The 18,204-nt window shown below is 41.9% G+C and overlaps 1 protein-coding gene across 3 annotated transcripts in view; it reads left to right on the top strand.

The window, feature by feature from the left end:
• The window catches only part of LOC139756058 (NADPH oxidase 5-like), a 178,657-nt gene that overhangs the window by 115,667 nt on the left and 44,786 nt on the right, over positions 1–18,204 (top strand). For all 3 annotated transcript variants that reach the window (XM_071675050.1, XM_071675052.1, XM_071675051.1), the window contains exons 4-8: positions 3,954–4,142; positions 11,158–11,330; positions 11,771–11,959; positions 12,476–12,608; positions 12,837–13,483. In XM_071675050.1, the coding sequence (XP_071531151.1) occupies positions 3,954–4,142; positions 11,158–11,330; positions 11,771–11,959; positions 12,476–12,608; positions 12,837–13,483 (1,331 nt within the window). The remainder of the gene's footprint in view (positions 1–3,953; positions 4,143–11,157; positions 11,331–11,770; positions 11,960–12,475; positions 12,609–12,836; positions 13,484–18,204) is intronic.

The following is an 18,204-nucleotide window of genomic DNA, read 5'->3' as shown; positions in this document are numbered from 1 at the left end:
AGTGGTTTGGGCACATGGAGAGGATGAGTGAGGAAAGATTGACCAAGAGGATATATGTGTCGGAGGTGGAGGGAACAAGAAGAGGGAGGCCAAATTGGAGGTGGAAAGATGGAGTGAAAAAGATTTTGTGTGATCGGGGCCTGAACATGCAGGAGGGTGAAAGGAAGGCAAGGAATAGAGTGAATTGGAGCGATGTGGTATACCGGGGCTGACGTGCTGTCAGTGGATTGAATCAAGGCATGTGAAGCGTCTGGGGTAAACCATGGAAAGCTGTGTAGGTATGTATATTTGCGTGTGTGGACGTATGTATATACATGTGTATGGGGGGGTGGGTTGGGCCATTTCTTTCGTCTGTTTCCTTGCGCTACCTCGCAAACGCGGGAGACAGCGACAAAGTATAAAAAAAAAATATATATATATATATATGTATACATATATATATATATATATATATATATATATATATATATATATATATATATATATATATATATTATATATATATATATATATATATATATATATATATATATATATATATATATATATATATGTATATATATATATATGTAAGATTGACAAAGAGGATATATGTGTCAGAGGTGGAGGGAACGAGGAGAAGTGGGAGACCAAATTGGAGGTGAAAGGATGGAGTGAAAAAGATTTTGAGCGATTGGGACCTGAACATAAGGAGGGTGAAAGGAGTGCAAGAAATAGAGTGAGTTGGAACGATGTGGTATACCGGGGTCGACGTGCTGTCAGTGGATTGAACCAGGGCATGTGAAGCGTCCGGGGTAAACCATGGAAAGTTTTGTGGGGCCTGGATGTGGGAAGGGAGCTGTGGTTTCGGTGCATTACACATGACAGCTAAAGACAGTGTGAACGAATGTGTCCTTTGTTGTCTTTTCCTAGCGCTACCTCGCGCGCACGGAAGGGGGGGGGGTGCCATTTCATGTGTGGCGGGGTGGGGACAGGAATGGATGAAGGCAGCAAGTATGAATATCTTCATGTGTATGTATGTATATGTCTGTATATGTATATGTATGTATACGTTGAAATGTATAGGTATGTCTGTGTGTGTGTGGACGTTTATGTATATACATGTGTATGTGGGTGGGTTGGGCCATTCTCTCGTCTGTTTCCTTGCACTACCTCGCTAACGCGGGAGAAGGCGAATAAGTAGAGAGAGAGAGAGAGAGAGAGAGAGAGAGAGAGAGAGAGAGAGAGAGCAGAATGTTAGCCTTGGAAAACAATCAAATACTCCCCAACTTTATCAGGTTTATTTGTGGTTCAAGTCAATACAAACGATCAAGTGGGCAGGGCTTGGTGAGCTAGGATATGCGGGCGGGAATTATGGCGTCGCTTAAGAACTTAAAAACAATGGCCGGCCGGATGTGCAGAGCTCTATGGTGGCGTCCTTAATACTCGCAGATGATGATGATGAACTAATGATTAAACTCCACTGGGCTCTATACAGGTGTTGTTAGGTAAGGTGTGTGTGTGTGTGTGTGTGTAGCGCCGCCTCAGGGCTGGGCGGGTAATGTCACACGCGTATAGGGCGACTTCAGTTGTCTGCTTGCGTCACGACCTCGCTAACTCGCCCTCAGCCGCAGCAACTCCCTTCATAACGCGATATTCCATCTCGCTGCTCCCCTCCCCACGCCACCTCTCAGGTAGCCTCGTCGTAGAGCAGAATTGTGTGTGTACATGAACCCCATGAGGACTACTTGACAGGACGTAAGACGAGCGAGGCTGCGTAACCCCGCCCTCCTCCGCCGCTCACCTGATGACACAACAGACCTTCAAAAAAAAAAAAAAAAATGCGCGTGTAACGGACAGACACAATAGACGAATTTCTCACCGTCTCTTTCACAATGTCTCGTTAGCATCGTTTAGCTGTGAGTTTGCCAGAGATGTTCTGCTGCTCTGTGCTCAGTGCACGGCGAGAAATACCCAACACTTATGATAGAAAACACTTTACCCTCCCAACACTTCCGTATGATCCTTGGGTATGATGAATGCTAGCGTTTGGTAAGGCTACCCGAGACCTGCTGACCTAGTGGGTATTTCATGGAGTACATGGCACCCGTGCAGTTCCCTCTGCGTTGTAGTGGAGACGCCCAGAGTACCTACAACGGGCAGCGAATAGCATCTGTAATTGCAGTCCTTACACTACACTCTCACCACCCGTGCCACTACCAGTTCACAGTCGGTACTACCACTTCACTCAACCTGCGGTGATAGTCACTGCCACCATGATCACCATCGCTTTCCCCAAAATAAAGTACCACTTTCGTCGGTAACATTATCATTTTTCGCTAACCTCACTCTCACTACACTCACCATCATCATCACTTTTAGCTCACCATGCCTCACCGCTGTCACTTTCACCGCCCTTAAACCCTCAACCCTCGAGTCTCTGTGAATCACCTTCACGTCTCAACCTTGTTATGAGGCTCCCGTAGGCAACAGTCAAGCAGACCCTGCCCCCTTGGTCACCACCTCGTGTGAGCACACCCTCCTTGCCTAAGACTGCGTTCGTTTGTGAAGCCTAGTATTATGGATGTCTCTCTCAGGTCGTATGTTGTTTACGTAGGATGACTTTATAGCATGGATCTCTATAGAAAACTATATATTTTTCTTTTTTCTATTTTCCTGAATAATGCTGCCTCAGCAGTCACAAAAGTCCTTACTTTATTTGCTTTAACTTGATAAAAGTCAGGACCTGGGTTTTTTTTTCTTTATTTCTCTGCATATAAGAATTACTGCAGTTGCCATCTCGCCAAAACTTGGACCATATAAACCTTTCCGGAAATGCCATAGAATAACTTTCGCCGCGTAGATATACAAGTAGTTCGCCGTGTCACACTTGAATAAGACATTAAAAACCCATAGCAAAAGTACACACACACACACACACACACAGGGGACACATGAGATAAAGCTAATGTTTACAGTGAACACATATTAACTGTGGTCGAGGTGCGCGGTCGCTTACAAGTCAGGGAGCCACCGTGTCGTGTGGGTAGGTAGATGCGTCTCTGATACAAGACATATTAAACCAGAGCAGGAACCACTTACAGGGTCCCTACATGGTGAGTGTACAGAGCTTGGGGTCCTGGAAGCCGTCGGACACCACACGACTGTTTTGTTGATGTTATAAATTGAGAAGCTAGTACAGATTTAAGGGGAGACTACCCAAAATTAGTTTATATATATATATATATTTATATATATATATATATATATATATATATATATATATATATATATATATATATATATAATTCGCCATTTCCTACGTTAGCGATGTAGCGTTAAGAACCTCGAGGGAATATCCTCATTTGGCCCCCTTCTCTGTTCCTATTTTGGAAAATCAAAAACGAGAGGGGAGGATTTCCAGCCCCCCGCTCCCTCCACTTTTAGTCGCCTTCTACGAGACGCAGGGAATACGTGGGAAGTAATCTTTCTCCCCTGTCCCCAGGGATATATATATATATATATATATATATATATATATATATATATATATATATATATATATATATATATATATATAATTGCTGTTTATTTTATGGGAAGATGGGAAGACTTGTTCACCTGTATTACCACGTCTTATAAACTACGTGTATATGTACGTATCTTATCTTTATTCCTTTACACCAGCCAAAGCCAGGTACCCATTTATCGACCAGCCCTGAGAGAAGGATGAACACCTGGGTTAGGTGTGGACCGACTGCCGAGCCCAAGGCTCAAACCTACGCATACCCGACTTCGAGTGGGCCCATGGTGACTCATGGTCAATTACGTTGACCATTACACCTCGGAGGCCTGTGTGTGTGTGTGTGTGTGTGTGACGGCCTAATTCCATTTCATGTTACTACTTTTATCTACTCATGTGACCCGCGGTGACTGTTAAACATGTGTAACCAAGTCAGGTGTTCGGCCCGCAGGTCAGTGTCTGAACCTGGACTGCGCGCTTCTGCTGCTGCTCATCCTGCGGCGGATGGTGACGCGTCTGAGGAACTCCTTCGCCGGGCACCTCCTCCCCTGCGACCAACACGTCCACTTCCACAAAATGGCCGGCTGGACCGTCTTCTTCCTCTCCATTCTCCACACGCTCTTCCACATCGCCAACTTTGGTAAATTTGTCATCACTACTGGTAACGACATGGTCTTATAACCGACTCCATTATTCATAAGTTTGGTTTGTTTAGTTTAAAGTAACGACGGACGCCATCGATCCCTTGATATTATCTGTCACATTATAATTCCTTCTTATCTGCTGTCCTTCCCCTCGACTGCATATTTAAATTCGGGTGACCGTAGTGTTGAATGATGGCCTGATTATATCCATCTTCCCTGACAAGGTGAGCTTCACCAGATACGTAGTTGACTTAATAGATAAGATGTATTGAATGATTAACAGTATGACCAGTAATGGATAGTTCATGGTTTGATAGACTAGCAATATATATATATATATATATATATATATATATATATATATATATATATATATATATATATATATATATATATATATATATATATTCCTATGAGCACGGGGAAAATGAAAAACTTTTCGTGTTTCATTTTCCCCGTGGACTCTTAGGAATATCTTGATCACGCGCAAAATTGTGATCCTTTCCAATATATATATATATATATATATATATATATATATATAATATCAGAGATGACAGTGTTCGACAGAACCGTTACCGTATTTCTTGCTTGTGCAGACTTAAATTCATTAAGATTTAGACTTGAAATTTATCAGTGTAGAACTTGGAGTGTGACGGTGTAGATCTTCAAGCCTGACAAAACCCAAATACAGGAAGAGGTAAATGTCTCAGAGACCATGGCCGTAGAAAGTTAGATATGCAAAGCTAAGGTTTTATGATTTAAGATTTACAGTGCTGCCCTGAACCATATATATATATATATATATATATATATATATATATATATATATATATATATATATATATATATAGTGTGTGTGTGTGTGTGTGTATTGATGGTTGAATTTGAGATTTTTGATTAATCTGTCAATCAAAGGGAATATTTATTTTGTATTAGCTTCTGTTTGCTCGGCCTAGAAAGAAGTATAAAGATGACGGTTTATTGAAAATGTAATTTAGTGGATAAACCCTTGACTTGATCCACAATATATATATATTGCAAAAGGTCACAATGGTGCGCGTGATCTAGTATATGATGACAACCACGAGGAAAAAATGAAACACGATCCCAAGTGCACTTTCGTGTAATGATCACATCGTCAAGGGAGACACAAAAATGAGAGAAGACAAGCGCTTACCAGTGGCATGCTTGTTTACCAATGGCGTCTAAACTACGTCTCTTCCTTGTATATCAACTGATTGTTCTGCGTCTTCTATCATTACACGAAAGTGCACTTGGGAACATCTCTCGTTTCGTTTTCTCGTGATTATCAGCGCACATATATGTGTGTGTGTGTGGTTACATAAACACGGCTATGTGCATGACAGATATACAAGGCATTAATTATACTAATTCCGCTCCCAACAAACAGTTCAGTACAATTTAAACAAGCAGTAATCCCAGGCCTTTTATGTTTATTTCCGTAACCCAGATTTCTCAGAAATGTTTACTAGTTCCCTCTCGCTAGCCTAACCTCCACTTTCCTCCTATGTACCTGCTCATTCACTCTCACGTTTGCTCCCTCCTCGCCCTAACAGCATAGCCCCACCCAGTTTCTTTTTTTTTTTTATGCCCACCCTGCTCGGTCATGCGCAAGTCTTCCTCTCACCTAAAGCCTTTTTACAGTTATGTCTCACAATTAACGTTCGTGGCTTGTTTCCGCACCATCCTGACATCATCAAACACAGCCACTGTGTATAGTCATGGCAGAGCCAGTGTACACTATTAGACAATTGTCTCTTAGAGCTGCGCAACCTTGGTGCTGTTGACGAAGCGAGCCGACCTCAGCCATGGCAAAATATGGACGAGGAAGGAAGAAAACAGATCATCGAGATAGCCGAAGCCTTCAACAATCCAACCATGAATACTGCTGACACCGACGCTACTGTCGTGTCATGTAGCCGCGATAACTACGAAACATGGGGGTGTCATTTTACTCGCTCATTCCTCCGACCGTTATAAAAGCTGTAATTTTCAGAAAATGCCACTCGTTAGGAGAGCAAACTTGGCCAGTGTTTGTTGCGGTGACCAGCGAGTTGTGAGGCCGGTGAAGCATAACTGTTGTGCCTGGCACCGTCCTCTTTAGTTGTTAATTTGCAGTGTTACCTATTGTCAGCTATTCTGCTGTTCTTCGGAGGATATGCTTTTAACGTATTTTAGGTATAGAATAATTTTCCCCTGGCTGACAAGATCCATCTCTTGAGTACCACCATTCTCAATGGAAAGAACGCTTCATACTGAGACATTTCTTCTCGTGCGTTTTAAAGCCCTTCCTCATGAAATGGTTGACGATCTTCATTGAAAAATTCTGGATGTATTATGTTTTTGTGTGTGTGTACGCTGTGTTTAGTTTTATTACAAAATTTTATTCCATCCTTTATCAATCCTGTGAATCATAAACCTAGTAGAATATCTAATAATGTTCTGTATATGACCCCTTGTGAGTACTGTCCTATTGTATTATCCAGATATCCTTCCTCTTCCTATGATGTTATCCTTGTCAGTGCTGTCTACAGTTTCCCGTGTAAGTGTTTATGTTTTCTATGGTATCACCGTAAGTGTGTCCACGTTTTTCCCTGACTAGCCAGAAATGCAGGGGAGACGTATGTAGTTTCAGGAGCATATGTGTATCGACATCCCGAGGTAAGTCATTGCTTGCTGTTCATGTTTCCCTTCTTTTTTGTGTCATTTCTGTATTTCTGTATTTTATTTCTTACGTCTTTCATAGTCCATTATTTGTTTTTCTTGTGCTACTTTCCTTTAGATTTATCGATTATTTATCGCCTTTTTACATGGAAGAAAAGTTGTTCTAATTATTTAGAAACGTTTGTATTTGTAACGGAAGCTCGAAATAGAAAATACAGTTGAGAATAAAATGAGACAGTCCACACTCTAGCTATCATATATGATTCACCACATGAATTTATATGAGATGAAGCAGTTCATCACACACAATACACACATACACCTGAGAGCCCACTACACTACGAGTTGACAGGGGCAGCACTGTGCCAGAAATGGCACCCCGAGCAAACACATCCCTATCTGTGCCAGGAATAGCAAACATAGGAATGGCTGTCATTGACAAGAGCCCGTGTCAGGCTTAGTCTTAGCGATACTTTACACAAAAACGTTATGGTATATTGAGATCAGGGCCATCCATCCACAGGGAAGGACCATAGACTGTTACATGGTTTACCACGACCCCTTCATGTCTTGATTCTTCCCAGTGATAGCGCGTTGCAGCTCATATATCACATAGCTTTATTTCATTCTTTCCTTGTTGTGTCTTTCTTCGCTTACCCACTCCATTTGTCTAAACCATTTCGACACGCCATGGTCAGCTATCTCAGATAGACTGCTTTGTATCACACCTTTCTGTGAGTGTTTGGAAAATTATTCTAAAGAATTATGCCTTACTTAACCAGTCTTAACCAACTTTACCATAACTATCATGAGAATTTCCAGAAGCGATGTTTATCAATAAGAGAGCACCTTGTCACCATTTGCCAAACAAATCGCCCTTTCCCAAACAGCGTCTTTCTTGCGCAAAACAACTTTTGTCTCGCTACCAACATTGTTTTTACAAATCATTCGTCAACAGAAAAGCTGTGGAGAATGATGGAAAACAGTTGTCAACGGAGCAGCTGGGGATAGTAGACTTTAGCATAAGATAATCCTCAAGTATGAGTCTCGCACAGCTGGAGTTAGATTTATAGCGCGGGAACATAAGTAGATCAAGGCAAAAGAACAAGAGAAACGAGTCTCCTCGTACCACTTGCATTTGACTGTCTTATTCTATTGTGAAAATTCAATAACTTCTCAATCTTACAACTTGTCTCCGTCTTGCGATTATTGTGACAACTTTTCTTCTGTAGGAAAGGTCGCCAAAGCTACTGATAAAGCGTCACCACCTGTATGAAAGCTCTGTGCTGGGCGCAGGCGCATTCTGCTGCCTCTCTGATCCTAGCTGCATGACTTGCGCAGATGTTTTGTGTTATCTGCAATTTACAGCTGCGACGCGCGTTGACAGCCGTAAAGATTACGAAATAATCTTGAGACAATTGTTTTAAATTTTGAATCGGAAATCGAGGTACGGGGATGTGATATTTGAGGTGGCTGAATGTCACAAACGTGTCAAGGTTCTAGTGCAAGTGTGAGGAGTGGAGTGGTGTGTGTGATGAATCAGAGATGTAGGAGGTGGCAGTCCTGTCAAGTGTCTAGCCTGCCATTCAACCCTGACGGACCCTAACCCCAGGAAATGGAAGTGGGATCCATCACCCTTGGCAGTATATTTACAGTCATAGGGGAAAAAAATATATAGTTTCCGGCCCTGTTGGATTTAATGGTGAGCGGTAGTAAACGTCAAAATCTAAACCTTACCTAATGTATCTAAATCTAAATTTTATTAAACGTAACCCAACCTAGGGGATGTGGGTTCCTAGCCGGAGGTTTGTAAGAAACAGACTTATCGATTTCGTAACTTGGATCGGGTGTAAAGTGTAAAGATAATAAAAAGAGAAATTAGATGATTAATGTTTTGAAGGCTTTGATCATAATGATCCCTTCAAATCCAAGGAGGATTGCACACTATGATAACAGGGCGAGGCTACGTGACCGGATGTTCTTCAGTGTTGAGAATATATTATTTAAAAGTTTTTTTCTTCAAATATTTATGTTATAGTTTTACACAGAGAACAAGCGTTAGCAACCACGGGCTATTTAGTGCCATTTAGGATCTTTCATGGAAATATAATTAATTTTCTGTAACAAGACAAGTCGCTGCTGACCTGACTCTTTAACTGTACGGTCAATCGTACGATCTTACCTGCTCTTATTATCTTTACTGTAGTGTGTGTATGTATCTGAGGATGGGTTTGTTGAATTAACGAAGAATTTTCGTCTGTAATGTGTTTATCATTGTAAATCCTGTGTGTGTGTGTGTGTGTGTGTGTCTTTCATCTTATATTTGTCTGATGTGTAAGGGTATAATATGTTTCTTTACCGTCCTTCCTTACACTTTGTCAACAGTAGTTTTAAAGAGTTAATGATTTGGATTACCATTTCATGATTTAACAAGTGTCAGTACAGTGTTGCAACTCAACAACACTTACATAACACTTGCAATGTCTTCACCTTTACACCAGCAGCGTAATCATCCTCCCACCACCACATTACACCCCGAGAACTGTGGCGTCACACTTGACACTACCACACCACAAAAAGTGCCATTACCCTCTCACCACAGCACACAAACAAATACAGCACCATCATCTTTCAGGCCCCTCACTTTGTTAATACCACCATTACAGGACTTGATCCATACAAGGCTCACGGTCCTGATGAAATTTCATACACGCTGAGGATGTGTGATGGTACGCTTGATAGACTACTTAATTGCTGTTCAAGATTTCACAGGAGAGAGGCATAGTGGCAAGAGAATGGAAAAGAGCAAACATTTTACCTGTGTGTAAGAATGGTGATTGGGAACAGGCGCTGAACCATAAACCGGTTATACTAACAAGTGTGATGTGTAAGGTTCTGGTAAAGATTATTAGAATACAATTGGATGACTCTACCGAGGAGAAATACCACGGTTTTGGAAAGGAGGTCATGTGTGAATAACCTCTTGTAGTTTTACGAGATAGTGAGCTCAGTCATGAACAAAGGGTAAAGCCTGGTGGACTGTCTGTCTGGATTGCCAGAAGGCATTTGACACTGTACCACACAGGAGACTCATTATACACCTGGACTACCAAGCAAGAATGAGGGGAAACTCCTAATATGGACAGAAGATTATCTCAGTGGGGGGGGGGGGGGGGGGGCAATGGACGCATGTCAGAGGAGCTCGTTTCAAATGGGTTGACGTGACCCGCGAAGTGCTACAGGATTCGGTTGTGGGACCAATACTCTTCCTTATCCATATCAATGACGTGCCTGAAGGTATGGGATCCTACCTGAATATGGTTGCAGATGATGAAAAAAAAAAAGCCATGAGGGAAGTGAAAAGCAAAGAGGATTGCATAAGCATACGAGAGGACATAAAACAGACTCCAAAGTTGGTCTCTTAACATGGTGAATGAAATTCAGCCGGAAGAAATGTAAATTAATAAAGATGGGACAAAGCAAAAGACGGCCACAATATGATTATTACGTGACAGGAAATAAGCTTCAGGATTCTGTGTGTGAGAGGGACTTGGATTCGACATCATCCCTAATATGTTTTCAGAGTCCCATTAGAGGAGAATACTTAAGGAAAGAAACTGCTTATGAATATCGCGATAGCTTTCTCAAGTATACATTATAGATGAAATATATAGCAAGCTATTGATGTCTTACTCAAGGCTAGAACTAGAGTATGCCTCACACGTTTGGTCATCACGCCTGAAGAAGTACAAAGACCTCATAGCGAAGGACCAGTGGAGGGCAACATAGATCATTCCAGAAGTTAAGCTACAAGAAAAGGCTGGGGGGGGGCTTTAAATTTACCCACCTTCAAAGAGAGAAGACTTAGGGGTGACTTGATCACAACCTTTAAGGTTTTAAATGAAACAAGAAGTGGACAGTTTTTTGAATGATGTAGGGTTAAAGAAACCAGAGGACATAACGTGAAATTGAATAAGAACTTGTGAACAGAGATGCAAAGAAATACTTTTATAGTATAAAAGTGGTGGATGAATGGAACAGATTGAATGAGGACATGCTTAATGCACCCATAAATTCATTAGGTATGACAGGAGAAAGTGTTCAAGGGATGGTTTCCCCTGTGTGTAAAACTCCTTCCCTTTACAGCTCAAATAGGTACTACTTACTACACCACCTCATCAACACTAGCTCATTGCCACTGCCCCTAACACCTTCACTTCACACAGCCTCACTTCCTTGGCACCAACAGTACCTGTGTAACTTTCAGGCATTGATGTAATGTTTTGTGTCAGCTGGTGCTAATAATGTTTGGTGGTCTGACAGTGACGCTAGGGGAGACGACAGGCATCAGTATGTCGGCCTACATGTGGGACACCAAGTTGGGCATTGGCTGGGTAGCTGGCCTGGCCAACCCGACAGGTGTTATCCTCATGGTCATACTCACCATCATTGTAGCCTTCAGCCATCGCATCGTCAGAAAGTCTGGGTATTTTGAGGTATGACATTACGAAGAATTACCTGTTATTTTTCATCTTACGAGTTACAGATCCAGATTTAACTTTCATCATATATCACGAGTTTCTAGAGCTATATTTATTGATTCCCAAGTAAATGCAAAAAAGATTTAGTAACATGAAACCACCATGTCTTGGAGAGAAAGTTTATACCTTTCACATATCTAAAGTAGAGGACTTCCTCTTTTGCATATCCTTCACTTTCATTAAAACGTCAATATACATATAAGAATTCACCGAGCGTGTATTAGTCAGATCAACTGCAGCACCTATTAACTCGGGGGTCTTGAATAATTCTCTTTTAAGTTACATCAGCATTCCAACTTTACCTTTATTACCGTGTCTGTCCTTCCAGTATTGTATTATGGCCAGCCTGGCATCCCTCGTAGGTAGATATCATACAGTGTTCCGTATGCCCACAGATATTCTATTGGACTCACTTGCTGTCCCTACCCTTTTGGGTGCTACTGGTACTTCATGGCCCCAACTTCTGGAAATGGCTTCTTCTGCCTGGCACTGCCTTCCTCCTGGAGACTTGCTTCAGGATTTCTCAGGTGTGCACGGCCCGGGGACAGACCCTCATCCTTGGGGGAACCATCTTGCCCTCACAGGTAAGCTGCACACCTGCACAGTGCAGATATAGAAGTCACAGCCACATATGCCATCAAGAATCATCTGTGTTATGGAAATCTGTTTCAGGTTGCTTCTGTTCATGGTATGACACTTCAGATTTATTATAATAAAAGTAACATCAGCTATGGTGTGTGCAGAATTAAAATACAATCATGATTATAATTCCTTCTTGCTTCTTCTCATGATAATGTTAAAGTGTAGAAAAATTGGTATAATTTTGGAATACCTATACCATAAACTTGTTTAGACACACGGATGCAGTTTCAGTTTGCACTTTTTCTCTGTCCCACACCAATCTACCTGTCATACACCAATCTAACTGTCACACACCAATCTAACTGTCATACACCAATCTAACTGTCACACACCAATCTACCTGTCATACACCAATCTAACTGTCATACACCAATCTAACTGTCACACACCAATCTAACTGTCATACACCAATCTAACTGTCATACCCCAATGTAACTCGAGGCTCATCTGTGGCACAGGTGATAAAGTTACTGATCAGGCGGCCAAAGGACTTCGACTTCAAGCCTGGGGAGTATGTGTACCTGAACATCCCGTCCATCGCACGCTATGAGTGGCATCCCTTCACCATTTCTTCGGCTCCAGAGCAGGAAGGTAGCCAGCCTTGAATAGGACACAATCTTCGCCATTACATTTCTTAGCTTTGATGATACATAGATTTTGGAGGTTACTTTTATTGTTGGTATGCTGACAATCTGATATTAGCTACCACTGTCCACTGTTATATGAGTCATGATAAAAAGAAAATTTTTGTCTGTTGAAGATTTAGAATAGCAACTGATATGTTCTGAGTTTTAGCATTGATAATCCTTTGTATTACAGATGTTTTCACCGTGCACGTCCGCTCTGTCGGTGAATGGACCAGAAGAATATATGACATTTTCCAGGAGAAGGAAGAAACAAAAGAAATCCCAGAGAAGTATGAGAAGAATATCTCGGGTATCTTGAACCCCGCTTTTACTTCTGACGAGGGCCTGACCGAGACCTCCGGCCACACTGTCATCGAGGTAGATGAGCAAGGTGGTGGCGGCGGTGGTGGCAGCTCAAGCAAAGGCGGTCGTTATGTCAGCAATCTCCTGGAATTCAATCGTAAGATGAGTGTGTACTCGCGACCAGCGGCACTGTTATGTGTAGAAGCTGAACAAAAGCCCACAGTTACCCCAGCTTTGTTGGAGCGCAGGTCCCAAGTAATTACAGCACCACTTGAGCGCAAGAAATCTTCCAGTTTATCAAATTTGGCCGAGTTGAAGGCGGAGTTGTTGGGTTACAACATAGGGCAAGCAGACTCAGGCCACTCTTCGTTAAATGGCAGCAATTCCAGCCTGGATTCCATTAGCAACCACCAGTGCTCTGCTTCTCTCCAACAGAATAACATCACCCAGTGCCATATGAAGAACAAAGTAAACAGACGAAAGCAGTCTGTATCCACAAAGCAACTCCTGGTTCAGGCTAGAAGGAAAGAAATTGAAGTAAGATACTTGATGTTTCTGTTCGAAAGATTATGTATTATTTGCTGTAATGTGAAGGTTAAAGTTTTTTGAGCTTTGTTTTAGTGATAATGATTTACTGAAGACTTTTTGCTATATATATATATATATATATATATATATATATATATATATATATATATATATATATATATATATATATATATATATATATGGATGGAACCATGGAAGCGGAAGTGGATCATAGGGTGGGGGAGGGGGCGAAAATTTTGGGAGCCTTGAAAAATGTGTGGAAGTCGAGAACATTATCCCGGAAAGCAAAAATGGGTATGTTTGAAGGAATAGTAGTTCCAACAATGTTGTATGGTTGCGAGGCGTGGGCTATGGATAGAGTTGTGCGCAGGAGGATGGATGTGCTGGAAATGAGATGTTTGAGGACAATGTGTGGTGTGAGATGGTTTGATCGAGTAAGTAACGTAAGGGTAAGAGAGATGTGTGGAAATAAAAAGAGCGTGGTTGAGAGAGCAGAAGAGGGTGTTTTAAAATGGTTTGGGCACATGGAGAGAATGAGTGAGGAAAGATTGACCAAGAGGATATATGTGTCGGAGGTGGAGGGAACGAGGAGAAGAGGGAGACCAAATTGGAGGTGGAAAGATGGAGTGAAAAAGATTTTGTGTGATCGGGGCCTGAACATGCAGGAGGGTGAAAGGAGGGCAAGGAATAGAGTGAATTGGAGCGATGTGGTATACAGGGGTTGACGTGCTGTCAGTGGATTGAATCAGGGCATGTGAAGCGTCCGGGGTAAACCATGGAAAGCTGTGTAGGTATGTATATTTGTGTGTGTGGACGTGTGTATGTACATGTGTATGGGGGGGGTTGGGCCATTTCTTTCGTCTGTTTCCTTCCGCTACCTCGCAAACGCGGGAGACAGCGACAAAGTATAAAAAAAAAAAAAAAAAAAAAATATATATATATATATATTATTATTGTTATTATTATTATTATTTTGCTTTGTCGCTGTCTCCCGCGTTTGCGAGGTAGCGCAAGGAAACAGACGAAAGAAATGGCCCAACCCACCCCCATACACAATGTATACACATACACGTCCACGCACGCAAATATACATACCTATACATCTCAATGTACACATATATATACACACACAGACACATACATATATACCCATGTACACAATTCACACTGTCTGCCTTTATTCATTTCCATCGCCACCTCGCCGCACATGGAATACCATCCCCCTCCCCCCTCTGTGTGCGAGGTAGCACTAGGAAAAGACAACAAAGGCCCCATTCGTTCACACTCAGTCTCTAGCTGTCATGCAATAATGCCCGAAACCACAGCTCCCTTTCCACATCCAGGCCCCACACAACTTTCCATGGTTTACCCCAGACGCTTCACATGTCCTGATTCAATCCACTGACAGCACGTCAACCCCGGTATACCACATCGATCCAATTCACTCTATTCCTTGCCCGCCTTTCACCCTCCTGCATGTTCAGGCCCCGATCACACAAAATCTTTTTCACTCCATCTTTCCACTTCCAATTTGGTTTCCCACTTCTCGTTCCCTCCACCTCCGACACATATATCTTCTTGGTCAATCTTTCCTCACTCATTCTCTCCATGTGCCCAAACCATTTCAAAACACCCTCTTCTGCTCTCTCAACCACGCTCTTTTTATTTCCACACATCTCTGTTACCCTTACATTACTTACTCGATCAAACCACCTCACACCACACATTGTCCTCAAACATCTCATTTCCAGCACATCCACCCTCCTGCGCACAACTCTATCCATAGCCCACGCCTCGCAACCATACAACATTGTTGGAACCACTATTCCTTCAAACATACCCATTTTTGCTTTCCGAGATAATGTTCTCGACTTCCACACATTCTTCAAGGCTCCCAGGATTTTCGCCCCCTCCCCCACCCTATGATTCACTTCCGCTTCCATGGTTCCATCCGCTGCCAGATCCACTCCCAGATATCTAAAACACTTTACTTCCTCCAGTTTTTCTCCATTCAAACTTACCTCCCAATTGACTTGACCCTCAACCCTACTGTACCTAATAACCTTGCTCTTATTCACATTTACTCTTAACTTCTTCTTTCACACACTTTACCAAACTCAGTCACCAGCTTCTGCAGTTTCTCACATGAATCAGCCACCAGCGCTGTATCATCAGCGAACAACAACTGACACTTCCCAAGCTCTCTCATCAACAACAGACTGCATACGTGCCCCTCTTTCCAAAACTCTTGCATCTACCTCCCTAACAACCCCATCCATAAACAAATTAAACAACCATGGAGACATCACACACCCCTGCCGCAAACCTACATATATATATATATATATATATATATATATATATATATATATATATATATATATATATATATATATATATATATATTATCCCTGGGGATAGGGGAGAAAGAATACTTCCCACGTATTCCCTGTGTGTCGTAGAAGGCGACTAAAAGGGGAGGGAGCGGGGGGCTGGAAATCCTCCCCTCTATTTTTTTTTTTTTTAATTTTCCAAAAGAAGGAACAGAGAAGGGGGCCAGGTGAGGATATTCCCTCAGAGGCCCAGTCCTCTGTTCTTAACGCTACCTTGCTAATGCGGTAAATGGCGAATAGTTTTAAAGAATGAATATATATATATATATATATATATATATATATATATATATATATATATATACAAATAGAGTGAATTGGAACGATGTGGTATACCGGGGTCGACGTGCTGTCAATGGATTGAACCAGGGCATGTGAAGCGTCTGGGGTAAACCATGGAAAGTTCTGTGGGGGCCTGGATGTGGAAAGGGAACTGTGGCTTCGGTGCATTATACATGACAGCTAGAGACTGTGTGTGAACGAATGTGGCTTTTGTTGTCTTTTCCTAGTGCTACCTCGCGCGCGTGCGGTGGGAGGGGGGGGGGGTGTCATTTCATGTGTAACGGTGTGGCAACAGGAATGAATAAAGGCAGCAAGTATGAATTATGTACATGTGTATATATTATATGTCTGTGTATGTGTATATATATTTATACGTTGAAACGTATAGGTATGTATATGTGCGTGTGTGGACGTGTATGTACATACATATGTATGTGGGTGGGTTGGGCCGTTCATTCGTCTGTTTCCTTGTGCTAACGCTGGAGACAGCGACAAAGTATAATAAGAAATGAAATATATATATATATATATATATATATATATATATATATATATATATATATATATATATATATATATTTTTTTTTTTTTTTTTTTTTTTTTTTTATACTTTGTCGCTGTCTCCCGCGTTTGCGAGGTAGCGCAAGGAAACAGACGAAAGAAATGGCCCAACCCCACCCATACACATGTATATACATACGTCCACACACGCAAATATACATACCTACACAGCTTTCCATGGTTTACCCCAGACGCTTCACATGCCTTGATTCAATCCACTGACAGCACGTCAACCCCGGTATACCACATCGCTCCAATTCACTCTATTCCTTGCCCTCCTTTCACCCTCCTGCATGTTCAGGCCCCGATCACACAAAATCTTTTTCACTCCATCTTTCCGCCTCCAATTTGGTCTCCCTCTTCTCCTCGTTCCCTCCACCTCCGACACATATATCCTCTTGGTCAATCTTTCCTCACTCATTCTCTCCATGTGCCCAAACCACTTCAAAACACCCTCTTCTGCTCTCTCAACCACGCTCTTTTTATTTCCACACATCTCTCTTACCCTTACGTTACTCACTCGATCAAACCACCTCACACCACACATTGTCCTCAAACATCTCATTTCCAGCACATCCATCCTCCTGCGCACAACTCTATCCATAGCCCACGCCTCGCAACCATACAACATTGTTGGAGCCACTATTCCTTCAAACATACCCATTTTTGCTTTCCGAGATAATGTTCTCGACTTCCACACATTCTTCAAGGCCCCCAGAATTTTCGCCCCCTCCCCCACCCTATGATCCACTTCCGCTTCCATGGTTCCATCCACTCCCAGATATCTAAAACACTTCACTTCCTCAAGTTTTTCTCCATTCAAACTCACCTCCCAATTGACTTGACCCTCAACCCTACTGTACCTAATAACCTTGCTCTTATTCACATTTACTCTTAACTTTCTTCTTCCACACACTTTACCAAACTCAGTCACCAGCTTCTGCAGTTTCTCACATGAATCAGCCACCAGCGCTGTATCATCAGCGAACAACAACTGACTCACTTCCCAAGCTCTCTCATCCCCAACAGACTTCATACTTGCCCCTCTTTCCAAAATATATATATATTGGAAAGGATCACAATTTTGCGCGTGATCAAGATATTCCTATGAGTCCACTGGGAAAATGAAACACGATAAGTTCCCAAGTGCACTTTCTTATGTTATGGACAATCACATGTTTACCAAATGGCGTCCTAGCTTCGTCTCTTCGATAATATCAACTAACTTATATTTCTCTCTTGCGTATCCCCTGATGATGTGATTATTACACGAAAGTGCACTTGGGAACTTATCGTGTTTTATTTTCCCAGTGGACTCTTAGGAATATATATATATATATATATATATATATATATATATATATATATATATATATATATATATATATATATATATATATATACATATTGTCGCTGTCTCCCGCGTTTGCGAGGTAGCGCAAGGAAACAGACGAAAGAAATGGCCCAACCCAC

Source organism: Panulirus ornatus, chromosome 20 (assembly GCF_036320965.1).
Source record: "Panulirus ornatus isolate Po-2019 chromosome 20, ASM3632096v1, whole genome shotgun sequence".
NCBI classification, from domain to species: domain Eukaryota; kingdom Metazoa; phylum Arthropoda; class Malacostraca; order Decapoda; family Palinuridae; genus Panulirus; species Panulirus ornatus.
Note: the sequence above shows the minus strand (reverse complement) of the source record. Positions and strands in the feature narration are given on the sequence as shown.